This window comes from Parasteatoda tepidariorum, chromosome 10, assembly GCF_982258835.1.
Source record: "Parasteatoda tepidariorum strain Cologne lab strain chromosome 10, Ptep-v5.0, whole genome shotgun sequence".
In the NCBI taxonomy this organism is placed as follows: Eukaryota; Metazoa; Arthropoda; class Arachnida; order Araneae; family Theridiidae; genus Parasteatoda; species Parasteatoda tepidariorum.
The window spans coordinates 33264837-33292208 of NC_141764.1; the positions used below are offsets into that span (position 1 = coordinate 33264837).

At 27.9% G+C, this 27372-nt stretch overlaps 2 protein-coding genes across 3 annotated transcripts in view; one reads left to right on the forward strand and one right to left on the reverse strand.

Moving 5' to 3' along the window:
* Sptz (zinc finger FYVE-type containing 26 spastizin) overlaps window positions 1-25725 on the reverse strand; it is a 67420-nt gene extending 41695 nt beyond the window's left edge. Inside the window, exons 1-17 of one of the 2 annotated variants that reach the window (XM_016056420.4) lie at window positions 25333-25725; window positions 23534-23612; window positions 23142-23225; window positions 19863-20471; window positions 19609-19779; window positions 16283-16368; window positions 15992-16152; window positions 13944-14704; window positions 12798-13032; window positions 11548-11732; window positions 8313-9270; window positions 8135-8231; window positions 7087-7226; window positions 5151-5258; window positions 4290-4516; window positions 2331-2485; window positions 190-275 (exon numbers count right to left, since the gene is read on the reverse strand). In XM_016056420.4, coding sequence (XP_015911906.3) covers window positions 190-275; window positions 2331-2485; window positions 4290-4516; window positions 5151-5258; window positions 7087-7226; window positions 8135-8231; window positions 8313-9270; window positions 11548-11732; window positions 12798-13032; window positions 13944-14704; window positions 15992-16152; window positions 16283-16368; window positions 19609-19779; window positions 19863-20471; window positions 23142-23225; window positions 23534-23612; window positions 25333-25520 — 4330 coding nt within the window. In that variant the 5' untranslated portion in view covers window positions 25521-25725. The remainder of the gene's footprint in view (window positions 1-189; window positions 276-2330; window positions 2486-4289; window positions 4517-5150; window positions 5259-7086; window positions 7227-8134; window positions 8232-8312; window positions 9271-11547; window positions 11733-12797; window positions 13033-13943; window positions 14705-15991; window positions 16153-16282; window positions 16369-19608; window positions 19780-19862; window positions 20472-23141; window positions 23226-23533; window positions 23613-25332) is intronic. The other variant, XM_043046278.3, reaches the window with a different exon arrangement.
* On the forward strand, window positions 25665-26835 carry ND-30 (NADH:ubiquinone oxidoreductase core subunit S3). The gene has a single exon (XM_016056422.5). The coding sequence runs from the start codon at window positions 25916-25918 to the stop codon at window positions 26714-26716; it is 801 nt and encodes a 266-aa protein (XP_015911908.1). The 5' UTR covers window positions 25665-25915; the 3' UTR covers window positions 26717-26835.
* Window positions 26836-27372: the final 537 nt, after the last annotated feature.

Here is a 27372-nt window from a genome sequence, read left to right on the forward strand (position 1 = left end):
TTTTTTCATTAATGACTTTAACTAGATATTTTTATTATGCATGAAAAAATTGACTCCCTTTTATTATAAGTTATTATTTATAAACTGGAAAAAAATGTAAGGTCATGAAAGGAAATTATATAAAGTATAACAATTATTTCAAATCAGCAATGAAAATATGTATAAGTTTTTTGAATAAAAATAAGATACCTAATAAATGATAAAATGGTGGATTTTCCAGATGCTTTGGGTTGGGCAATTGAGCATGAAGTAATTGATATCGCATATCAAATAGGCTTAAAAAAAGATAAATTAAAATAATTAACAAGTAAATATTATAACATTTTAAAAAGCTAAAATTAACAAGTAAATATTACAAAATTTTAAAAATCAAAAATCAACAATCCAGTGACACTTATTTACTACAGCAATGCAGATGAAGGAATAACGTTTAATATGTACAACTAAGAAAAATGTGGACAATCAGGATTTTTACATAGTGGATTTTCACATTAAATAATTTTGATTAAACATTCAATATACCAGGACATAAGAGAAATAAATTAACCATACATATAAACCAATTCTTTTAATAATATTAATGATCATAAATGCTAAAATTTTTGTAATTATTATTAAAATTTAAAAGCATTAAAATTCTGATTAATGTTTCAATTTATGTCCCACCTACTTGAGATTTGATTACAGAGGACATTACTAAAGAAATGTAAATGACCCTAAAAGAAACTCATTTTTTTGTTTGTTTGTAGAAAGGCCACATAAAATAAAACGTGACATGATTTAATCTTCTTTTTCACACACATAGCAGCTTTTTGAAAGCCTTGGCTGTGCAGTGTAACTACCATTACTAAAATACAATTCCAATTCACTAGTATGTAAGACATGCTATTTCGATTCTATCTCATCTCAGTTAACTCAATTCCTATTGACATTGTCGACATTACCCCCCCCCCACATTGGTGATTTGCATGCAATAAGAACTCGCTGACCTCTAAAATAAATCCGCTTCCATTTGAACATGTCTACTTCAATGGATGATCCATATTGAACAGTTGACTAGCTATTTGTGATTGCGACATTGCCCTCCTTGCACAGTTGCGACTCAGACTTGATCACACACCACGGAAGCTTGTGCACGCTCGACTGCTATTGGCAACACATGAGCACCCAAGACTGTGAACTTAATATAGCTCTCACAATCAGCACTCAAAGTCAGGTAATCTTAATGCAGATCTCTTGGCTTCTCCCAAAACAGTAATGTATCAACTAGTGGTATTGGTTCATGGAATTCTACCCCAGACAAAATTCTGGTGGGGGAGTAATGTAGCGTAACTGCCACTACAATAATACAATTCCAATTCATTAGTATAGAAGACACAATAACTTGATTCTATCTTGGCGTATTTTTTGATAGATGAAGGTTGACTTAGACATATTACTCTCCTTCTCAGCCGTTTGTACCACATGCTTTTTCTAGTGTTTTCTATCTGCAACAATACCTCTCTAATTTTTAAAGTCTTCTGGTCTTTCTGATGTCAGTTGATGGTCTTCCTCTAGTAGAAGATCCTTAAAGTTTTTGAATGTTAAGATTTTAGTGGGATCATCTTCCAAACTTCCTTAAACGTGGCTCAGTCATAAGCTTTAATAGTAAATATATTTACTTTTATTAAAGAGAATTCAGAAATTTTAAGTGAATTTAAAAGATTGATTGAATTAGTTTTAGCTTTTCCTATACTTAATTTCAACTACAATACCCAAAACTAATTTTATTTTAATCCACCTTTTTTTTCTAAATAAGAGTAAAGCTGAGGTTTATAGAAACTTACGGTAATTTTATATGCATGCAAATGTTTCTTTTCCATCAAAAAATATATGTAATGAAATATACTTTTGTATTATTATTATAAATTTCTAAAATATATTTTATACACTAAGATAATATGGAATCAGCAGGGATATTGCACTGGTCAGAATAGAAATAAATAGAGTAGCATTACAAAAAATTCTACAAATGCAAAATTTTTTTATAAAAAAAATGGATATTTTAAATAGTTATTGATGTGAGGTTAATGGAACAGTTATTTTCAAAGCAAATCAAAGAAAATTGAGTGCAAATTAAATTTTAAAATCATATGCAGCAGGTAGTAAAACTTAAGTTTTCAGTAGTTTTGAAATTTGTTTAATAAGCATATGATTAATAATGACTTATAAATAATTCTTGATACAAATATAGACATATAAAATGTTATCTCAATACACAGCACAATTAGACAATTGCCAGACTTCAGTCTGCAGAAAATTGTAAGAAATAATACAAAACTAGCATTTACCTCACTGGTCCTAGTTGCCCAATAGAGTAACCCAACACTTTCTGTGTTGTCAAACGTTCTAATAAATTTGGAGAGAGCAACTGCAAATATGAGTTTTTTATAGTATTTTGAAAATTTGATCTTGAATAATCCATTAAATTATCATTTTCTTTTTCCTGAAATAACAAAACTTTGACATTAAAGAAAAAAAATTTCTGCAAACAAAAGTACTTAAACCAAGCATCATTAAATTAAAATACATTTCATCTTTCATGCCATTATAGTATATCAATTAGTTAAAAAATAATAATTAAAAATAATATACATTAAATGGTGGAGAAAGTACAGTTAAAAATAAACAGAATTTTTTTAGTTGATTTTTATCCTTTGAAAAATAAATGCATATAGTTATGATGGCAAAATATTATCAATTAAAAAATTTTGTTAAAAAAACAACAAAAATAAGTCAATAAGAATTTTTAAGTGCTGAAAATATTAACCCCCAAAAAAAAAACGTAAATTTAAATTCAAATAAAGATGAAAAAGAAAAGACTTATTGTTCAAGAGCAACACTCAGCATCACTTGATAATCTTAGGAGATATCCATATGATTTCTATAATCATTTTTCTAACAAATGAACAAATTTAATTGAATCCAACAGAAAATAGATAAGTTCAAAATTAATTACAATAAACATATAGTTATCACAAGAAGATATATCTCGCAGTGTTCTCCCCAAGCGTTATTAGAAGACAGACTGCTCTGCTTGCTCTTTGATCCCTACAAATGTGTCCTCTTTGCTATTTTTGTAAAAATAAGCTGCCCTCCCTTAAGAGCACTGAATTTTTATTCCATTTTGAAAGAAAAAAAATGAATTCCCTGTTTAAATAATAATTACACACTGGTAAAATTATCTGTGTCTATAGGTTTAATTCTGATTACTATTACAAACATTTACTTTGTTAGAATTATTCTCAACTGGCTAAATTTTTAATAACTTAAAAATTATTTCTTAAATAAATCTTTTTTTTTTTTTAAATGCACCTTTTAAAATTTTATTGTCTTACAAATTTCAGTTTAAATTATAGAATTTTTTTTAATGAAAATAAGCATTAAAGAAAACCATGAAAAAAATTAAGAATCCCAAAACCTGCATAATACACATACATATTGAAAGTTGCACATACACAGAATTGAAAACTAAATATATACGCACACAACCTATAAAGTACAAAACATTAAATATTTAAAATGTATTAATAGAAATATACCTGTCAAACAAATAGCTACATAAAAAAAATATTGCCTGCTTTTTTTTAAAGATTAGTTGAGATATGCATATAATCATTATATGCATATATCTATAAAGATATATGTATATGGTATAGATAAAATAATGATTATAAAAAAGTATAAAACATTCCATACTTAAAAAGTATTTATAGAAATATATCTGTTTAACAAAACGCTACACAAAAAAATATTGCTCGCTTTTTTTAAAACTTGAAAAAATGATCTATATCGGATATATAAATTATAAATTCATACGATGTATGTTTAAAAGTAGAGCCATACAGCTTACCAGAAAAACTGAAAATTCTCAAAAACCTCCTTTTCTTGTATGGGAAGTAACCCTGCTATAGGAAATAGTCGTTTTTGCGAAGGCACCTCAATTTCACTATTGCAGTGATGAACTGCAATAGTGAAATTGAGGTGATTACATCATAGAGGGAAAAATATTAATTCAAAAGAAGAAAAAAAAAGTTAGACTAAAGTATGTTAGAGGAACTTACAGATTACCAATTCCAGGTAAAACAACTACTCTCTGCCTCAGCAGAATATACTATAAATTACTTTTTGAATGCATATTGTACACTACACAGATTATTTTAGAACAATATTATATTTGGTTTCAAAAGGCTCTTTCTACCCAATGATATTACAATGTTTCAAAGTAACATTTTTTATTCTATAATTACCTGAATATGCCAAGACATTATTTCCAATAATATAGCATGAATCCAAGCAATATTGGTAACATTGGAAAAAAAAGCTAACTTTTCTTCTCTAGTTTTCAATAAAGTTAAATCGACAAAGCATAGCTCAGAACAATCTTCCATCCAGTGTACCATTTCTGAATGCTCAACTAAAGAAACCAATTCTTTTCGTGTGAATATACCACAAGAGTCATTCGCCATAGCAGTATCTAAACGGTAACAAGATTAATATTTTTTAACTATAGATAAAGAAGATGTTGAACAAAAGAATTACAGTAATAAAAATAGCAAGAAAATATAATGATAAAATAAGGAAAGCTTTGGAAATGGTGAAAACACCGTAATTGATGGAAAAATACTTAACTGGTGAAAAATTGAATAAATTAGTCTGAAAATAGTACAAGAATCATACAACATTGCAGAATTTAGATGGTAACATAATTAATATTTTTTAATAATAGATAAAGAGTATAGATAAAGGTAGAGCAAAAGAATCACAGTAATTAAAAAAATAGCAGACAATATAATGATAAAATATTTAAAGCTTTGATATTGATGAAAATACCACAATTGGTATAAAAATACTGAGTTAGTGTAAAAAAGAATTAATTGGTCTAAAAATACCACAAGAATCATTTGCCATTGCAGTATCTAGATGGTAACAAGATTAATACACTTTTTTAACAATAGATTAAGAAATTGATGTCAAATAAAGGAATTACATTAATATGTAGAGGACACATGAAAAGAAAGAAAATTTTATAAAATTAAATATAAGTTATATTAAAAATTTTGTTTTCAAAAGCAGTTGTAATGAAAGTAAAATTTATATTTTTATCTAACCTTGAATCATAGATATCATATCTTTTAATAATTTTCTGGCAACTAAATCTGGATGCTGAGGTGAAGGCCACTCTTCTTTTTTCTTATTTAAAACTAATAAAGGATAACCTAAAAAGTGAAGAAAAAAAAAACATAATCAATCTAACGTTAATTAAATAACTTCTATAATCCTTTTTTTTTAAAGGGGTGAAATTGATACACATTATCAATCAGTTTAATAATTTAAAAAAATACAAACATTAAAACATTAGAAAAGAAAATGGTAAAATATTTTGAAAGAAAACATAGAGTATTTTAATTATGCTTCCTTACTATGAATATTATATTTAGTTTTGTAAGTAGAAATGTTACTTATAAAAAGCAAAAAACCATCAATGATATATATGAGCATATAATTAGTACATTTATATCAGGATGCAACATTTCCACCTGGCAGTTGGCTAATGGTCATCAGCTCGAGAGTGACTTTTGTCTACTAAAATGCTGTGTAGCAAATTAAACTACCATATCTTTCACAGGAATTGCAATAATTGGGGATGCATATGTATAAAAATTTTAAGACCAAGAGAATTTAAATTTGCTCAGAATTTTTATAAATGGACCCATTAACAGAATTTGACCTTAGGACAGCGACCGAAAAATGGTATTTTAAAGCCAAAACATGACACAAACATGAAGTGTTAAAAGTATGGAAACAATTTGGAAAGTTTTCTTATTTTAATGAAATGTGGATGATATTGGAACGACTGAAACCTTAAGGCAACCTTATTTTAAGTAACATTAATGTTATATTTTTTGCAATGAACATGATTCAGTTCTTTTAGTTTCTAAATTTGTTCCTGTTTATTACTTGTCATTTCTATAATTTCAGTTATCACATCAGTTAACATTTCAAAAATTGTTCATTTATTTTGTGAAAATAGAGGTGAGCTAACATTTTAGTCTGGCTAGTACCTTCGGAACTGAAATTTTATGACCTAATTTTTATTATGTGAGCACAATCTTGTGCTTCAACAGGCAAAACTTATATAAATAGAGTAGAGCTGTGGTTGTGCAGGATATAGAATGTTCAGCTCCCAATGAGGTAACACGGGTTCAAATCCCAATGGTGGCTGGTTGACACGAATTCTACTTACAACGCACCAACTACAGAGCTGACATAAAATATCCTCAGTGGTAGACTGATCATGAATTAGAATTCCCTTGCCGTCGGAAAACGATGGGAGATTTTCATGGGTTTCCTCTCCATGTAACGCAAATGCAGGTTAGTTTCACTAAAAAGTTTTCCACACAGGCCAGTTTGCCCCAATTCTTGATCTATGTAGGTTCACAATTATAAGGCTATAGTAAGACATTGATAGTTGTAAACTCAGAATTGGGTTGACTGTTTATCGAGTTATAAAATAAAATAAAGTAGAGTCATGATGGCTCTGGGGACAGAGTGTTTGCATCCCAATGAGGTCACCAGGTTCAAATCTCAGACGCGGCTGGTTGAAATGAATTTTTCTCCCAGCTCCCACCGACCATAATGCTGACCATGGGTTAGAATTCGCTAGCAATTGGGCAAACTGTAAGAGATATTCGGGGTTTTCCTCTCCATGTAATGCAAATTAGTTCCTCCATGAATACTAGTTTGTCACAATGTATGATTCAGGAGTTCCCTTGTATTCTGTGTTGAGTTCAAAATTACAAGGCTACGAATTTAACACTAATAGTTATAAACTCACAATTGGGGCGACTGTTCAATGATGGTTATAAAATAAAATAAAATAAATGTAGTAACACGGAAAAAAAAATAAAATACATGACATGAGATATTAAATTAAAATAGTAAACTATAAATTGAAGCTATATTTGAAAAAAAAATCAAAAGCAATAACATAAAAATCTTTAATCTGAAATCTTACTTATTTGTAAGTGAGAAATTAAATCTTACCATTACGATTAACATAACAAGAAGGTGACATCAAAACATCTGATGAAGCATTCTTGTTTAAGAGAGGTACATGGGGAAGACAAGCTTGAGCAAGAACATGGACAAGGTCTACTTTCATTCTAATAGCGAATTTCTCAATTCTAAAGACAGATACAGAGAATTAATAAACTCAGATTTTAAATTCGCTTAATAAGAACTATATTTGCATGTAAAAAAATGAATAAATGTTAAATGATTGGCTATTAGCATATTATAAAAAATACATCAGAAAAAAAGTTTTGATAGGAACTTTAGATAGAATTCAATGGCACAATAACTGAAAGCATCTATGTTTTATTGCGAAAAATGCAAAGTAAAAAGAATTCCTTATTATGATTTAAAAAAATACCAAAGAATATGTCTGTGTGTTGGTTTATAAAATCAGAAGAGGAAAATAATTTTTGTTTCTGAAAAATCTGCCTACGTTTAAGTGACATTGAGGAGAAAGCATGTGTGGATATAGACCAAATTACATGGAGTGACCAACATAGGAACTAAACTAAACATTATTAGCTAATTGACCATGACATTTTTTATGTGAAATTTAAAAAGCAATTTAACATATCAAAAGCTGTTTTAGAGCATGTGAAGCCCAAATATACTAAAATAGTATTCTCAGCAAAATTTATACCTTCATAAAAAAGGACATAGATGTTTGGCATGGTTTCTGAATATAAAATATTGACAAATGTTTTAATTTAAAAATAAAAATAGTTATAAATGCAGGATAAAAAGAAAAAAAATGAAAACTCCAAGCCGATTGAAGGTCTTGAGAGTAAAAGTGATATTTTAAAGATAAACAGACAGAAATGTCTGTTTATCTCTAAAACTAAGTGGCTTTTAAAGAAAGTATATTTGTATTGTGTTGCCATCTCTCAACAGAAATTTGTACTACTTTAGCAGACTGAACACTCTAGTTAGATTGAATTATTTAGAATAGGGAAGTTGAAATTTTTATAAGCTCACTTTTTAGCACTCAAATTATTCAATATATAATGATCCAACATACTTCTCGGGAGTTACTCCACTTTGCAGGATTATTTTTTTCAGCAATTCAACAGGGCTTTCTTTAAGAATGGAGAAATCAGATGTATAAATAACTGAATCTGAAATCAAAAGAGAAGAATATGAATAAATTAAGCTGCATCAATGTTGAAGTAAAATAAAACAAAGGCAAAAAGCTTTACCATTATTGCTGCTTTGCTTCTTGCAATCTAAAACAGCTGTTGTGACTTGATGTAAGTGAATTAATAGCTTGCTAAGATAATTGTCATACTTAGTTGGTTGAGGACGAATTGTTTCTGATGACCAATCCCTCAATTCTCTAAGAATCTTTGATAATTTTTTGTATGTTATATGTAGACGGTTTTCTTGACTTATGTCTTTTTGAAAAATACCACTTCTTTCTTTGATTTCCTCATCTTTCATTAAAACAATAAAATCGTGAAGGAAAGAAGCTGCTTGTTTCCAATTTATGATTTGAGATCTAAAGGCTTTACAATCAAAATTGCCAATGAAATTTGATAAAATTTGTGAAAATGAACCAGAGCTACGTCCCAAAGGCCAGAATACTTGTTTCAGATCTTCTTGCACATCTTCTTGTTGGAGAAAATGTAAAAATTCTTTAAGCATTCCATTCATCATACCAAGAGTTTTGAAGTTTCCCCTAATCAAAGGCATTTTCTTTTTTGATAACACTTTAGCATCGAGATCTTGGATGCTGTCAACTGAATTTGTCCAGCTCCTACAAGCCATATCAAACAGTATGGAAGTAAGTTCGAGAGAGGATGAGGAAATGTATCCCAAATCAGCCAGAAATATGGAGTAAATATTTTCAGATCCCAACATGAGTTCTGGATGTCTTATTCCATCAGTTATGTCTACAATTTCGGGAATTCTCAGAGTACTCAGCTCATGATGAATTATCAACCCTATTTCAGATGATTGAAGCCCAGCTGCAGCAGCATCTTCAATTGCCTGAAGATTGGAAAGAAGTGAATTACCTTCAGGTACAGATGAGTTTCTTCTATAAAAAGGAGGCTTTCTTTTAATCTTCTCATTTTCAGCTAATTTTTTTGATATTCTTCTCAATTCCTGAGTTAGAATAACTTCCTTGGCTTCATTTGAATCCTCCAAACGAAATGACTAAAATAGATGAAAAAGTAAATTCTTAACTACATCTGAGATACTTTTAAATTATAAAATCATTATAACACTTTTTAACTTTTACAAGCACACACAAATAATGCACTAATATCAAATTGCAAAGATACATATATATTTTAGTTCTTGATACAAAGCATAAAATCTGTTACAAGAAATATTTTTAATTTTATATTTCAACAACTATACACATAGATATAAAGCAGTATAGTTTTGTAAAAATTAACAAAGATAATGTAAACTAACAAGCAATGAATGCAGGAATTATTAATTGAATAAATTATTAAATCAGACGGAAAGGGGGGGTGGCGGTAAAGTGGATATCTTGAATAACTTTTTTATGAATATATTAAATCTCCACAGTAAGATATTGCAAATTAACAATACTGGTGTACACTTCCATGTGCAATTGCATAAGCACACTATGAATACTTTAGTAGATATTTGAAAAAGGTGCAGAAGTAATTATATCTTTACTCTATAATATGTCATAAATGATAATGCTTTTTTACCTATTTCAATATTAACTTTTGCTCTGTATAGTTTCGATTAATCAGCATTAGGCCTAATTTTTTTTAAAGAAAATAAAAAATATTTATAAAATGAACCAAATTTAATAATGATTTTCAAATGAATTGATTTGCATTCAAAATGTCTTTCTTAGTATCAGACTTCAATAAAATGAAAAACTTTCTGCAAACACAAAACTTCAATAAAAAAAACTTTCTGCACACATTGATTTACTCTTGTAACTAGTTTCAACGTTTTCGTTGCCACATCATCATTTTGGAAAAATTTATTTAAAAATCACAGATTTTTTAGAAATGATTAAGTTTTATAGAACTCAATATTGATTCCTGCCACAGGGATGAGTTTAATAAAAAAAAGTTAAAAAATAGAAATCCAAAAATACTATGTACAATAACTCTTTTTAAATAATTGAAAAAATACCTGAAATTTGAACAAGGAAAAAGTATATAGGAAGCATTTATACATTTATCTACGTTTTAATAAAAGTATCAATATGAGTACTTTACTTATTTAAATTGTGTTTATATGAACCTCAATGTGTGATTTTTAAACCGCACAAACACATATCTCCAAATTTAATTTTAAAATTGCATGAATACAAATTCCGATACATAATTTTTAAGTCACTAAAAAAAACACAAATTATAATAGTGACATTCAAATCACGTGAAAATGAAACGCTATATTTGGTATAAAATAGTAAAAATACAAAACAAGAATACGTGATTTTAAATTGCGTAAATATAAATTACAATGTGTGATTTTAAATCTTGTGAATTCTTGTTTACATGAGCAGGAAAAAGTATAAAAATGAATCTTTTTTTTTTCTTTGGGAATTCGAAAAAGACAAACTTTCCTTGAAGAAGCAGATTATTTTTGTTGTTAATAAAAAAAAAAATTCCTGTGACGGTGACAAATTTTCCGCAAACGATTCTCGCGTATTTGTATATATTACACGGGTCTGTTAAGTAAAGTGAAATGCCCTATTACAAATTAGTGTCGTAATTAATATATGTCAATATTCATTCTTCAAAGAGGCTTATATCGAAATTTATTTTACTTTGGCTTTAAATATACCTCTTTGAGTTGTAATAAATGATACACATAGTTGATAATAGAAGTTATACAGGGGAAATGGAGACAAAAGCAACTTCTTTAAAAATATTTTTCATAGAAAAACTAAGCAACTTTTCAAGTCCAGATTTAAAAAGGAATGCAGTAAAGCATCCAAATTATTATTAAAAAAACACTTCATGGGTCAAAAATTATATTTTAATATGTTTTTTTTTAAAAAAACAAATTTAAAAAAATTTCCACATTATCTCTCCTTATCACAATACATATATATTCTCCCAGAGCAGTAAGCATTGAGATAATTTTACGCGAAATTTTCCCATTTCATCAACTAACATGTAGAGAAAATCAGTTAGAAAGCAACTTAATAAGGAAAATTTTAAGTCAAAAGCCCTGAGGATTGAATGATAGATCATGAATAAAATTATTGCAATGTATGAATCCAATTTGAAGTTATAGTTAGGAAAACTATGCATGAAAGTAATCAAAACTTTGGAAAGTTTACAAATAAACACTAATACTCGCTAAATGATTTAAATACAACATATATTAATAAATAAAAAGTTACGCACATAAAACAGTTAATTATTATGAGGAAAGCATATTTGAAAGAGAAAAAAAAAAACAGGAAAGGTGAATTTTTTTTGTTCATACATGGATAACTTGACTAGCTTGTCCCAAATTTTTGCTCCATAGAGAATAACGTAAAAGAGCCTCAGGAGATGACAGCATACATTGAATAATACTAGACTCTGCAAATGATTCTTTTTTGAGATTTGAAAAGCTTCTTTTGTGTTTTCTTTTCCTTTTATGCTTCCTTGTCTCCTTATCAGTCCCATCTAGAAATTAAGAGAATATAACATTTCTAAAGCATGAGGAATATAGATTTATTAAGAATTGCAATAGAAAATTAAAATTATTTTATAACTTCTACAAATAACTGAATCATTAAAAAAATTTTTTTTTGAAGAATGGAAATTAATATTCTTTTCTTTTTTTTAAAACTTCAATTTTTAATTGTGATGGCAGATAATTCAGAAATGGCAATAGTTATAAGCAAATTTCTACCTAAACAATTGAGCAATATATTTTCTTTTGAACACTAAAATGTAATTTTGAATGCTTTGATTTCTTTTAAAAAAATATAAAATTTAATTGACAGAAATATTCATATTTATTTTAAAGTTATTACTGTAAAAAAATTTCAGATCTCTGCCATCTTCAAGTTTATTTTTGAAGCTTTGCTAAAAATTTTAATTTCACTTAATTGTTGTCACAAACACCATTGGAAGAAGTGTGGTTATTTGTTATTATTCTTTTTAAAAAATCGAACACCATGATGTTTAAAATGTCCTGCATATTTTCTTCCAAAAAAAGTGCTCATAATTAATATAAAAAATTCATACCGTATCTGTATCACTATCTAATAAAATACTCTTTACATAAGTGGAGTAGAATCAGAATCATTAGCAAAGTTGTAGGCTTTCATGCAAAATTGAAAAAGTCTTACTGTAGATTTTTATTGGTCAAAATAGAAAATGGTTTTTAAAATAATATAAAGAAAATGAGGTGAAATCTTTTAATTATAAATAAGTAATTATGAATTATATAAAAATTTTGGGTTTAATTTCAAACCTGTAAATACTTCAAATGCAGAAGGTTATTTTATCTCTTGTTTCAATTTTATTTTAATAATTAAACATTTTCAATCACCAGGGAAGAAAATTTAGATTGATTAATGGTTGTTTATATATTTGAGTTAAGAAATTTAAAATTAAAAAAAAAAGAAGCTTGAGCTGAGATTTCTTTTCACTCTACCAATGAAACATTGCAGTTTAAAAATAATTATTTTAGAATTATTGCACTGAAAAGTTTGTAATAATTTATGTTTGAAGTAGACTAACCTGATGAAGAGGCACTTGTGGAATTAATGAGATGCTTTTTCTTTAGCAGCGAGAACACCCCATAGCGTTCCCGAAATATTTCTGATTTCACAACTTCATAACGCCAAATTGCTTCGTTTATGTACTGTAAAAGCTTTGAGATTCTTTCTGGAAGTTCGGAATTGGAAATAGACAAAAATGAATTTGTTTTGGTGAGAGAAGGCATATTTTCGGAAGTTGGAGACACTAAAGGACTCTAAAATTAAAACATTTTTACTATCATTATTTTTAATAATAAGTTATTGTTATTGTGTTTGCTATACATTTTTGTCATGCATAAAAAATTTAATTTAAAATAACTTCATACATTCTATCATCCGTTCAGAATGGAAAAATGCGCAAAAACCTGCATTTCTTAAAGAATAAAAACTGAACAATTTTTGAGAAAAACTGAAGGTGGTACTTAAGTTGTCAAGGAAAGTTAAGAGATTGTATTATTCTTAGCTTAAAAATAACTCTTAATTCTAACAATTAAAAGAAAAATTTTAAAAGTGCTTTTAAATATAATAAATCAAATTCTTAAAACAAAGACCAGTTAAAGTTTTCAAAATTTTGATATGCATTAAACTAAAGAAAAAATCAATTTCAGATTAATAGCTATATCAGAAATTTGAAGGGAAAAAAATTTTTTTTTTTTAGAAATTAGGCAGGCCAGAAATTTAATGTATTACTCATCCTAATCCAGATCTTATTAAATAAAACATAACAGCAGAAAAATAAATGAAATATAGCGAATAAAAAAAAAGTTTAGAAGTAGAAGTTGCATTTGCAATAAGAACAATCGAAAAAATTAATTCCGAAGTATCAATCAAAGAAAAAGATGTTTTTACCCGAGTAATAGTGCTTATTAAAATGAAGAAAGATCACAATATTTTCATGAAGAAAAAAAATTCATTATGTTTCTGACTCATTAGAAATTTTGTAGAATATTGGGTTTTTTAATGGCTCAAGGTCTAAACACGATACCAAAAGAAATTTTTATTCTAAAATGTTAATTGCAGATGCAATATGAACAAAAAGAAAAGTTATGTTTTCAACAAAAATAAAAGAATGAAATTCAAACAGAATCATTATTGTATAATTTTATTAGATTCATATAACACTTACTTTCTGTAAGGATGTATCAGTTTGTCCAATGATTTTATAAGCTTCAGCATTGGCTTCAAGAACAGAATCTTTTAGTAAAAACAATAAATCCCTAGTAATTAATTCATTGCATAGAAAGGTATATGGTTGTATATTACAAGAGCTATTGCTTTCTGTGCTCTTTGAGCTCTGATGTCCTGACAAAAAATCTTTTTTAAGGTCTATCGGATCTTTCAGTTTTACAGTACTGATAACAAATCTGCCAGAAAACCTTTTCTCACTTTCAGAAGATTGACTAGTTTCTTGTGTTGACGGTACATGCTCATTTTGAGAAAAGGGGACAGAATAATCTCCCTCGTGACCTTGATCTGAATCGGAACAATGGTCGATGGGATTTATTAAAATGTCTGACATCACAAAAAGTAAAGAAAAAATGTCTTCCAAAATTTCAACACGGAAAGCAACTGGAAATATTTGCTTGATTTCGCTCCTTAAGAAAGAAAGTTTGGTAGTCACAAATTTAGCATATGCACAGGCAGGGTTGTGGCTTTTGAGATATTCTTCAAGAGATTCTAAAGATATTTGATCATCACATGGTTTATTATAATTGATACATTCTTGGACATTAGAAAATTCTGAAAAAGTGTTTTTCTTGCGAGAGAGCAATTCTTTATATTCACAACTGAGATGTATAGCCTCCATAGCATAATTTATAGCTTGATATCCAGAATAAATAGCTTTGTCGGTAAGAATGGAGAAACCTTTAGATACTGAATCATTCCCTATAAATATATGATTTCATTTAATAAATAGATAAATACTAGCATTATACTACTAAACATATTTAATTATATTAGAGTAAAAATATTGAAATGATCAAATTTCTTCATTTTTCTGCAATTGAATTACTTAGAATGGAGTTTATTAAGGATACTTTTACAATTTACACGAATAAATAGACATTCTTAAAACTGTTATTTTCTAATTATTTTTATTTAGAAAATCTACAAGTAAAAAGTTGTATGTTAAGAAGTATAAAACTTAAAAATTTATAGTGAAATAATAATTATACAGTCATTTATTGGTAATTTAATAATAATAAAAAAGGACAAATGAAACTAAAGCTTGGAAAATTCTATTTTTCAATTGTTTTAATATTTTTACACAGCATAAAAAAATAATTTAAGTTGATATTTCTAGTGAAACAATTTGATAATATGATCACTATTTATAGAACTTGCTTTTTTATTATTAAAATTTAAATTTTAAAAGGGGAAAAAAACTGGAATAATAAAACAACTGCACTAAATCAAGTCAGAACCAAGGAATCGTAATGTCACATATTAGATATTTTTTCTGGTATAAAAAAGTGTTTAATTGCTTGGTTCATATATTTTTAAATATAAAGACAATTATAGGATAAATTGTGAAGATATTCCAAAATATAAAAATTATATGCTCTCAATAATTTGTAAATTTAAATTTTACATTTCAATTTAAAATTAATATTTATACAAATCATTATTTAATATTTATACAAACTATTTATTGTTAATCAAGTACAATATCTTAATATTTATTCTAAAATTTAAATACTAACTTCAACTCAAATTGCTTTTAATTTAAGTTTACATCTCATTAGTTAAAAGACTCATAAAATAACTAGAGGAGAAACTAAATTTTATTTAGGTAATTAGCTACAAAAAAATTTAAAATATTCTTGGTCAAAACAAAAATGTGAATACATAATTATAATTTGAAAATCTAAATGCCGTTATTTTCTACTGAAATGTTTGCAGGAGGAAAATATTCAGTTTTGAGTTTCAATGAGCTAGCGACTAAAGCACTGAGCTGTCGACAACATGAGGAAAGTTATCATTCAGATAAGCAGCCATATAAAATATTTTATATCAAATGTTTAGGATAAACAAACACATTTTTTTTTGTGCATAAAATATGAATTTAGAGTTCAAATATATTTTAAACATTAATAGAAATAGGTGTAAAAATGCTAAGTAAAGATTAAAAGGAAGAATATCAGAATTTTTATATAAATAGTAAATTGAAACCTTCATTTAAATCCAGAAGTTTCAAAACATTTTCATTTGATAAGCTTTTCAAACCAAAAGTGACATGAATCACACGCAAAGGAGACTGATTCTGCAAATTAGACAATATATTTCTAGTCTTGCTATGCATTTCAGAAGGGGAAGCATTAGGGTATATTTCTCTGAAAAATAAATAAAAAAAACTACCTTTAGTAATAATAAATAGTAATAAATAATAGTAATAATATTAACAGCAATAATAATAGTAATAATAATAAATAATAGTAATAACTAATAAAAGGAAATACTTACTGGTAGAAATTCTGGCATAATTCAGTAAAAGTAATGTTTGACTTAAACTGCTTGAAAACTTGGGATAAAAGAGCATCTGATGGTGGCTTTAGGGAAAAAAAGGGGATTTTTTTTAAAACACAATAAATAATTAAACTATGCTATAGCTTTGTTCAACTTTGAATAGGTTTAAAGGGAATAAAATAAAACATTAAGTTAAAAATAGGTAGTACATATTTAAAAGACCAACTATAAAGCGAACTGCATTTTTAACCCTATAAGCGTTGAGCACCTGGATAAAATTGTACAGAATATTTCCTGTTAAGCATTATTATCCCATGCAATAACATGGAGAAACTTTTTTTTGGATGCAGGAAAGCCTACATCTCAAAGTTCGGAAAAATTTGGGACTAACGCTTGGAGAGTTAAAGTGAAAATTGTTTCAAAACTATTAACTTTCAATAATGACAAAAACTGCATTTTTTTAAAACAATTCTTTTTTACATGCATTTGTACAACAGCTGGTCAAATGAAGTTGAAGAATTAGTTGAAAAAAGTTACAGTTATTCAGCTATAATTACACTGAGTCCATTAGACATGGCAAAGATAAGTTACCGAAACAGTTGCTTTTCATTTTAGTGGAGCAGCAGTTAGTTGTTAAAAAAAAGTAATTTAATTTAATGCTTAACCTTTACTGCGAAAAAAAATTTAGAGCATCAATACATAATAACGAAATATTTATCTTTGATCGTTTACAATTTTGTGGGTAATTAAGTATCAAAGCATATTTATTGAGAAAATTTATATTTATTTCCATCCATTTGAAATATATTCATAGTATAGCATTTCTAAAACATTTTTATAGTAATAATGTCTAATGACCTTAATTTCTATATAAGAGAACATTCAAATCATCCATTTCTTATTTCATTTCATCAGTCATAGATATCGGGGGACTTTGTTATAAAACAATGACAATTTTTTAAAAAAATGATCGGAAGTCATCTTAAATTTATGATTATGTGTTATGGATAGTTTTCCCTTCTAGCTACCATACAAATAAAAGTTATGCAAGGGCAATTTCTAACATAATTGTATGTGCTTTTTCATCATAAAAATTTTCCTGAGAAAATTATTGTGTTTTGCACCGACACTATCAAAAGAGTGGAAATTTTTCTATATTATGTTTTTTACTGCATAAAAACTTTTAAAATGTGGCTTGTTTTTTTCTCTCCCTACAATAAGCCTTGTGTATGTTGAATGAGATAATTCAACTGAATAATAATAATTTTTTTGTAACACAAGGTTCAATAACCTTTGCACTAAAGCATGTTTTGCATCAATTTCAGCCATAGTTTTGTTGATCATGAGTCTTTTATTTTATTAAAAAGATTTTTAAAAATATAATTTTAAGATAACTTTCATAAGAACTGTAAAACTTCGAATTAAAATCAATTAGAATATTGTTTTAGAAATTAAACTTTAATTTGGGATTCTCATAAGATAATTGACATTTTATTGATTGACTATACCAAAATGCACAGATCCTTTGAGATTATTCACTTAGCTACTTTTTATTGGCACCTCACTATAGTGACCTTACAGCATGTCACAAGATGCATGTTAGTGCTTCTTTTATTTATTATTATGCATTTTATATGAATTATAATTATATGAAAGGTCTGTAGTTCTTTTTCAGTACAATTTTTGCAGCATTATTACAATAAAAATTATTTAGTAAAAATACAGCAGTCACTCTGACTAAACTTCTTTTTTTTTTCTAGCTATATCAGCACAAAAATGAATCATGAAGGATGATTTTATGTATTCGATGTAAACATAATGAGCATTGACTATAATGGAGTTCAGTTTGATATTTTAAGCAACTGTTGTGTGGTGAATTTATATTTGTTGCTAGTGGTATTGGAACTGACAACTAATTAATTACTGACCAATGAAAATATAATTCAAATTGGCTATTATACCCAATGACTGTGGAAATATCTCAAGGGTGAGAGGGGGGGTTCACTATCTGTATATAGTATACATATATATTAGTATTAACCAGGTCTGAATTATCTGAACCTCACAAAATGGCAATCAAGAATTCGAACTTGCAATTTTAACTTCATGATTCAAATTCTTTTAAAATTAAACTAATTAATAAAAGAAATTGTTTAACTGCAAATTATTTATTGCTCATTTAATGATATTTTTAAAAATTTGTTTAACTGGTTTTTTTTACTGTTATGCTCGCTGTGATTTTCGAGACTAAGAATTTTTCAATTGGTCAGTAATAGGGACGCATATTTCCTCTTCGAAGCGACGAGTAACAGTTGATTTGGCAATAGTTTTCACCAAGGAAATGTTAAAGCTCGCTTGAAATAGAGACATTCATTTTTAGAATACAGACCAAAAAAAAAAAAAAAAAACTTTTTCTAATTGTAAATTTAATTATACAAATATAGAGTGAAACATTATAATCTCCAATCTCCCAGTCCCTGGTTGTACCACAATATCTCACTTTACATTCAGAAATGCTTTTGCCTGTAAACTCCTGGAATGCTTCATAAAAATTATAGTACAGGGCTTGAAAGTAATGATGGTCTATTGGTCAGAAAAATTTTGAGTCGACCATCATAAAATAATTATCAGTGGTCCCTCACACTAGCTATTGATTTAAAAAGATGGTTTATTGATCTTCAGTCTGTGTTTTTACCACAAAATAGCATATTTCATCATAACTGTGAAAATACATATTCTTTGTATTTTAATTAACATTTACTCTATTAAAATTTCTATAAAAAAAATCTAATATAGGCCTGAAAAGAGAGCAGCGAAAATGTGTATAAGCTAGTAAATTTGTACATCATTTAGTTACAGGGTCTTTCAGAACAGTGACTAAATTTTCTACCCTAGTATTATTTGGGAGAATAAAAGGTCCTGCTAATTCCTAAAACCAGACTGCCTTTATTATTTTATGTAACAAATTACAATTGTTAAAGAAATAGCTATATAAACTATTAAAAGGATCTTAAACATATTCTGTTACATATTAGACAAGACATCTCTAACCTTACACCCATGAGCACATGCTAATTGCTTCATGCATATGATCATGATAAAAAAAGTTTTTGTTTCCACTAAATTTCTACGTAAAAGTATTAACTTATCTTGAAAAAAATAAATGCTGCCTAACCTGTATTCCATAATGTGCTCTTACATACAAAAAGTTTGGGGACCCTTGTATTCAATGTCTGTATGCAATTGCATCAATAATTTTGGAAAAGTTATACTCGTAAATAACAATAAAGAAACATTAACATATGTTAAAAATAAAAGTATACCTCCTCCCACATTTTGATAGCATGTATAAGATTAATTGCTGATATATCATCATGGCAGCTCCCCCACGATAAGATCAATGGCAGTGGATTTAAGCATGAAAACAGAGGATCCTTTAAAACTATTTTTGTGTCATTCCAGTGACCATGTAAAATATTGTTTATACAAAACTCCTGAAAAAAATGTTAATAAAAAGAATTAAATCAAAAACACAAAGAAAAAAAATATTAGCATAAGTATAAATTTAATAACTTACTATCATGCTATGTAAAAAGTGTTTAGAGGATGAAATACTGTTCAAAAAAGCAATTTGATGATTAAAGTTATAGTCAGATGAATAAAAAATTGGGATGTTTTTATTCAAAGCACTTTGTTTCTCGACTTTTTTTAATTCACAAAAACATTTGCCAAGTTTAGGAGAAGGACGGCTTAAAAGAGATTGATACACTTTGGTAGAAGATAAAATGTCTGATTGGCACAACTCTTGGATATCTAATAAATTATCTTTTAAATTATTTTCTTCTAATTCACCATCTGGAATAATACTTAGAAGTAAATATATTCTGGATGCGAATTCTTGTAAGCTTTGCACCTTGTTAGATCTGTCCTTAATTGACTGCAGAGACTTAAGACTATTCAAAAGTTGCTGGTAATATATGTCCCATACACTGTAATTTATATTTGCACCACAGTTAGCATTTTTGTTAGTCTGGAGCATATTGAGCAAAACAGAAATTGCTGCAGGATTTTCTTTAAATGCATTCTTTATGGATGTAAGGCACTTGTCAGATATCTTAGAAATATGAGTTGCAGATTGGTGTAAATTTTCAGGCTCTGTCAGATGATTGTGAATGGAAGACAATTCCTGAAAGCATGAATAAATTTGAGTATGCATTTAATATCATATTAAAATATTTTTTTAACATTATCACCAGGATTAAGTTTTTATAATGACAAAAGTTTAAAGAAATGACAAAAGTAAATTAATAAATTTTTAAAAAATATAGGGAAGATACATAATTGCTGTGCAGTTAACTTTTATAGTTATTTTTTTTAAAAACATAGTACACAAGCATATCTTTTTTAATAAAGATAATACTAACATGTAAATATATAATCAATTACTATAATAAATACATAAATTATGATTCAAAATTTACCCTTACTTCAATCTCAATAATCTGATTTAATTATAAATTAGAGCAGGTAATTTTATAAATATGCAAATATTTCGTAGCAGTCAAAACTTCAAATATATAATGATTTTATATATTTAAAACAACAAACATTTTCTCATAAAAAAATAGAAATCTTAATTGTAATAACAAAAATTGTTTTGCAAAATACTTTTTATGTAGTTGAATATAACGTCGCTTTGAAACTAAATCGTGGTAACTCAAAAAAGCAAGTTTTTCAGGAGAGCAATTTCTAACTTTTCAGGAACTTCCACCGCAGCTTGACTCGAAGCTATGGTGACTAATGCAAAATAGTTTACATTAAAAAAATCCCGTTTCTTTACATGTTTCAATGAAACAGGCCTGGTTCTTGTAGCATTTTTAATTTTGTGGTAATTTCGAAATAAGTTAAGGTACTATGAGTTGCAACAGTTTTCTCTAAAACTTTTATTAAAAGTGGAGAGTTATTTCAAAATACAACGATGTTCTTCAAAATATCCTCCCGAATATTAGATATATTTCATTTCAAATTTTGACATACAACAGTGTAGGAAAAAAATTTGACTTATCTCCCCCAAGGTTTTGTTGCAACTGGCACACTGCTACACTATTCCCTAAAACCAAAATAGCGAATCGCTCCAATGAGATAACGATTTATCTGCTCTCTAAATTAATTTTATGGAACTATGAAGATAACACGTTGTTTCTTTAAAAGGCTAATTTTTTTTTTTTTTTACAAAAAAATGGCCCAAATATCTAATTTTTCGATTTTTTTGAGTTACTACGGTTTAGTTTCAAAGCGACAATAAGAAAATCAATGTAATAACATGAGAAAATTATAATATTTAAGGATTCACTTTAAACACTGAACACAATGTCCTATTTAAAATATAAAAAATAGAGTTTAAAATATTATTATAACATTAATCATAATTTTAAATACAATTTTTGAGGCCACAGATTTTTGATGCTCCACGTTTAAAACCATCAAAAAATTTATGTGTCAAAAATGTGCTAATTTAAGTAATGTATTCATAAACTCCTGAGATCCAGACTCTGAGTTAATATTAGAAAATGACAAATTTAAATTGGAAACTTTACATTCTAGAAACCCAAACAAGGGTGAAATAATTAGATTTTTATAAAATTATTTCTAAGTCTGATAAATTTTGACAAGGGAAGTAGATGGTTGGTAAAATATTCTTACTCAGTGTCTACATATTTTGAAACAAAAATGATAAAATCGTAACTGTTTTCAAAATGTCTCTTCTTCTTTTTCTGGGTAATTATTTTATTTTGGCATTTCTAAATTTTACTAATTAGTCTTTCAATCATATTAATTGCAAACTAAGGTAGACAATGTTAAAGAGCACAAAAATATTATTATTATTATTAAAGTTGTCTACCTTAGTTTGTATTTTAGCACAAAGGTCGCCCACTTGTGTATTCATATTAATTGCAGTTCTACATTTGGAAACACTTTGTAAATGTGTACATAGCTGCCAACATGGATAGGAAAAAATCCAGTAGATTTTACAAAATAATATAAATTTAATGATAATTGTTGAATAATGTACTAAATATTTTACGCGTAGGGAATTTTAGGGATTTTTATAGTCATTAAAATAGGATAACTGCAATATTTTCCAGATATGATGGACATTAAACATACTAAAAATTTCATGTATTATGTTTACTCATAATTTCGAGTATTAATAGGCATTTAATTCATCAAATATAGTTAAAAGATTTTTTTAAATAATTTAAAAAGAGAGCTCTGAATAAAAATAAATTGAACATTTCAGAACAAAAAAAGTTTTGAACTGATTTCTATAAATGAGGTCAATACTTCATTATGTATCAGTAATACTTATTTAATTATTCAAGCAAGCAAGTAGTAATCTATACAAAAATTCTACATCAATAGGCATTTTTTTTTTTAGGAAGCTTATTCAATTTTAGAGAATTTTCTAAAATGTACAAAAACTAGGAGAATTTTAAATAAACCAGTAGACCAGAAGAAACTACCAAAATCCAGTAGTCTACTGGAAAATCCAGTAGAGTTAGCAGCTATGTGTGTATGAATAATGTTAGTTGAAATATAATTTTGCATACGTAAAAATTCATATTAAAACATCAATTCAAATAGAGGAAGAAATTCAGAAAAGAAAAAACATTATTAATATGTTATAATTTTACCTTATTGAATTTAAAAAGATAAAAAAATAAGTCACAACTAAGTTTCTACAAACTTTGCAAGTGAAAAATAATGCAAAACTAAACTATAACCTAAAAAAAGATTTAATTTGTTTGCAGTTATTTAATAAAGCACAGAAGTCAAAAATTATAAATAGACTTACTTTAATAACCTGCTTTGAGGTCCTGAATAAGGTTTCTAACAGTATGTTAAAATCTGCCTGATCTTTAAATTTCGATGACTCCTCCTGAAAAATGATTTTCAATTAAAGTTTTATGATAAACAATAACAATTACCAAAACATTTGAAATTACAAGTTGTAGTTTAATATAGGGAGTAGAAAAAAAATTATACACTGGAAGAAAATAGACTTGTTTTCTATTGATAGCTGCTACATTAAATTTTAAAAAAGGTTGATAATGAATTCTTCTAGGTCAGGGAGATTTAAAAAATTAATGAGATTTTTTTCTTGTGATTGAGATACTTAAGTTAAACATTTAGAAGAAGTGATTATCATTTCTAACCATTTATACAAAATAAGCAGAAAATACAAACCAAATGTCCTAAGTCGAAAAGTAACTGGCAAGCCCAAAAGGAAACGTAACTGGGACAAGGTGTAGTAGTCCAGCATTCTCTAGAGAATAGTTAAAATAGTTAGCAACTAAACAATACACTAGACACATGAAACTTATTTTAATAGTTATAGAAATTTGAGAATTCTACAAATGAAACTAATGGAAGGTTGTGGTAAAAAAAATCCTTTACTTCGTAGAAATTTCTACTTATATTTTCATACACAGAACTCAGTCTTTGATATAGGTGGATGAAATTGACACAGGAGAAGGTGTTCTGTTTGGATTCAGTAGATATTTAGGGAATTAGGATAAGTAAAATCTTATCTAATACCCTATTTAAAGACTAAATCGTTAATTTATTTATTTTATTTTGCCTACAAAACATTGATTTTACCTCTTTGATTGGTCTAGTTAATTGTATAATTTAGTAAATCAGCATCTGGATAAATTATGTTCGACTCAACTTTGTATATTTTTATTTTGTTATGATGTCTTAAGTAATCTGGTATCTAGTAATGATTTCTTCGGAGCCAGCCAGAATATACAAGTATATATTTTTTTTTTTTAGTAGTAGGTCAAATAATGTATAGAACAGTATAGGTTTTTAAAGTTAGTCACAAAAGGAAGTCTGTCACTAAACTTCTAGGGGAGAAAATAATAAGGCTAACAGATAGGTTAAGATTTATGGTAGAAATATATGGGCCAAGTTAGGTGCAAACCCATAAGACTTTCAATTATATTTTACAGAGCTATCTTTAAAAAGTTCAAAATGCTAAAAACTAATAATTTTTAGAAGTAGTAGCTCATATTCTCAACAATCTTAATTTCTCTATGCAGTTTCAACCTCAGTGACATAATCATGAGAGCATTGTTGCAGAATGTTACTGAGTTCTTGCAGAAAGATTTTTTTTATTTGGGATAGAAAACATTTTGGTTTTCTTTTCGGCAGAATTTTTTTGAAACATGCTTATCAGAAGATTGCCTTTCATATGCACAGAAGAGAGACGAAATGATTGTGATGTAGAAATGCTATAAATTTTTGCTTGGCTTTTAAAACCCTGATGTTTTTTATTGTGCGGTTATTACTATTGATGTTTCCATGATTTTTTTTAATTTTAAAAATACCGATATTATTATGACAAGCAAAATGTCAGGCAAACACTATCATCAGAAATTCATGATACGCCAAATCACTTAATTGTTTATCTACCTTAATAACACAATTCCAATGTTATGGTAACCCGAGAGTCTTGCGAATGAAAACTAAGCATATCATGGTCACCAGAAACGGGATTTTAGAGAGGTTGAGCAAAATTTGTGGACAAACCAATAGGCACCCGATTGCACACTTGAAAAGTATTATTATTTAAAAACTTTGAAAAAGATTTTAAAACATTACATTATTGGAACACTCTCTTCTAAGTGGGTATTATTAGTCACCAAGGCGTATAGCATAAATATATATTAATAGCAGAAGTTAGGAGAACATGCAATTTAATATTTCTCTAAAATTATAGTATTTACAATGAGGATATCAATTTCAGTATTAGATCAAGACCATGACAAAATATGAACACTTCGCTTAGAAACTCAAACACGACTAAATAGCTAATTTAAAAGAAATTGTCTTTCTTTTAAAAATAGACTGCACACAAAGGAATATTTAACTGCATGATTAGTAACTAAATCTAATATCTCTTTATGTTATTGTCACAATTTTATTATTACCAAGTACTTTAAAAATCTTAACGATCATATAAGTTATTTTTTTATAATTACCTTACTAAATAAGGATTCTTGGCGATAGTTTGAAGAGTTGTAAGAAGTTTTAATTTAGCATTTGACTTAGTATTGTAATTCTCAGATTTTATTAATGAAACAGCGAAAGCTCTTGCTAATTCCCACTGTCCCAAATAAACATGATTACAAAATTCTCTATACAAAAATTCACCCATTTTGATCGTCATCTATGTTTAATGAGTGAAGTTTCTTTCCAATGACATTTTTTGAAGATGACATAAGCATCCCACATTCTGCTCAGAACAGCACATGATAAGTTTGTTTTCGTAAACAACAGGTGCTGTTGCCAAATCAGAAAATTATGCAATGGATAAATCATAAAATTATGTGTCATCATAAAATTATATATTGGATTATTGTTTCTGTATTTAAATATTTTTTAATGCATGAAATAAATGATCTATTTCCCAAATTAAATAACATTCATACAGTTTCAAATATTTATTTGCTTTGCAGGGAATGGCAACACATTGTTCTCATTAACAACAACAATAACAACAAACTGTGAAGGGTAAATTTTGTATTAAATTATTTATTCACTGCGGCTGAATTAAAAACAATTATGTATTCTTCTTTGACTCGATTTATTCGACCCTTGAGGAATATTCGATCTTCTGTTCTGTTCCAAAGCAAGCCAACATTTGCCACCACTGCTCGTATTCTCCAAACTCCTGAAACTTCTAAAACTGAACACAAACCTACTATTAGACCAACGAATGATTTGAAAACCGCTCAACTCAGTGAATACGGAATCTTTATAGCTGAATGTCTGCCAAAATATGTACAAAAAGTACAAGTCGCTCTCGGCGATGAATTGGAAATTATGATTTCGCCTGAAGGTGTTATCCCTGTCCTAACATTTCTCAAAGATCATCACCTCGCACAGTTTGAATCCTTGGTAGATATTGCTGGTGTTGATATCCCTACTCGTGCATACAGATTTGAAGTTGTCTACAACTTGTTAAGTTTGCGTTACAATGCCAGAATTCGAGTTAAAACTTACACTGACGAACTTACACCAATTGATTCAATTTGTGGTATTTTCAAAGCAGCCAACTGGTATGAACGGGAAATTTGGGATATGTTTGGCATATATTTCAGTAATCATCCAGATTTAAGAAGAATTTTGACTGATTATGGATTTGAAGGGCACCCTTTTAGGAAAGATTTCCCTCTGAGTGGTTATGTTGAAGTTAGGTATGATGATGAAGCCAGACGTGTTGTCGTCGAACCATTAGAGTTGGCTCAAGAATTTAGGAAATTTGATTTAGTTGGACCTTGGGAACAGTTTCCTGCCTACTCAGCGGAGGCTGCTAATGTTCAAGAAGTACCATTACCCACTGAACCAGTTGAAAAAAAGTAGCTGCTTTAAATTTGTTTAATAAATTTTGAAAATTTTATTGTCTGATGCTTTCAAATTATATAGTTAAAAATTATGTAAATAAATTCAGAATAATAGTTTTATTCTTCTTTTTTATAACATTTTCTATTGCAATTATTTTGGAGGTATGTTTTTGTAAGCGATGGATTTTACAAATGCTATGATAGCATCTGTAATATGAGCTTCCAAGATCCTATGTAACATCTTGCATGCTCAATTACATTTCAAGTAATAATAGCACTACACCGAGCATAAGTAGGGTGAAAGTGTGGTGATATTTCCGTATCGTGATCTGTCGTGCCAACTACGATAGCCAAGGTGCCAAATTGATTTTAAACTTGCAAATTTTAAGAAAAATAACATGTAGATGTTTGCTCTAGGGTGGCTATGAATTATACCTTTCAAGCTGGTACCTTTCTGTGATGTTTTTTTTTAGTTTCTCTCGGGCCACTGCCCAGAAGTTTCCAAGACTTGGCGATTATTCTGCCACAGATCACGATACGGGAATCTCCCTGAAAGTGCTAAACCTCTTAGTTTATATCAAAGATTCTGATTCTATATTCTTGAACATCAAAATTAGCTTAGGTACCACAGAATTGTTCTTGAATAATGTGATTGGACATTCGGTTCTATATCAC

What these genes read in the sequence shown, in the direction of transcription:
- ND-30 (XM_016056422.5), top strand. Translation starts at nt 25,916, where the DNA reads ATGTATTCTTCTTTGACTCGATTTATTCGACCCTTGAGGAATATTCGA.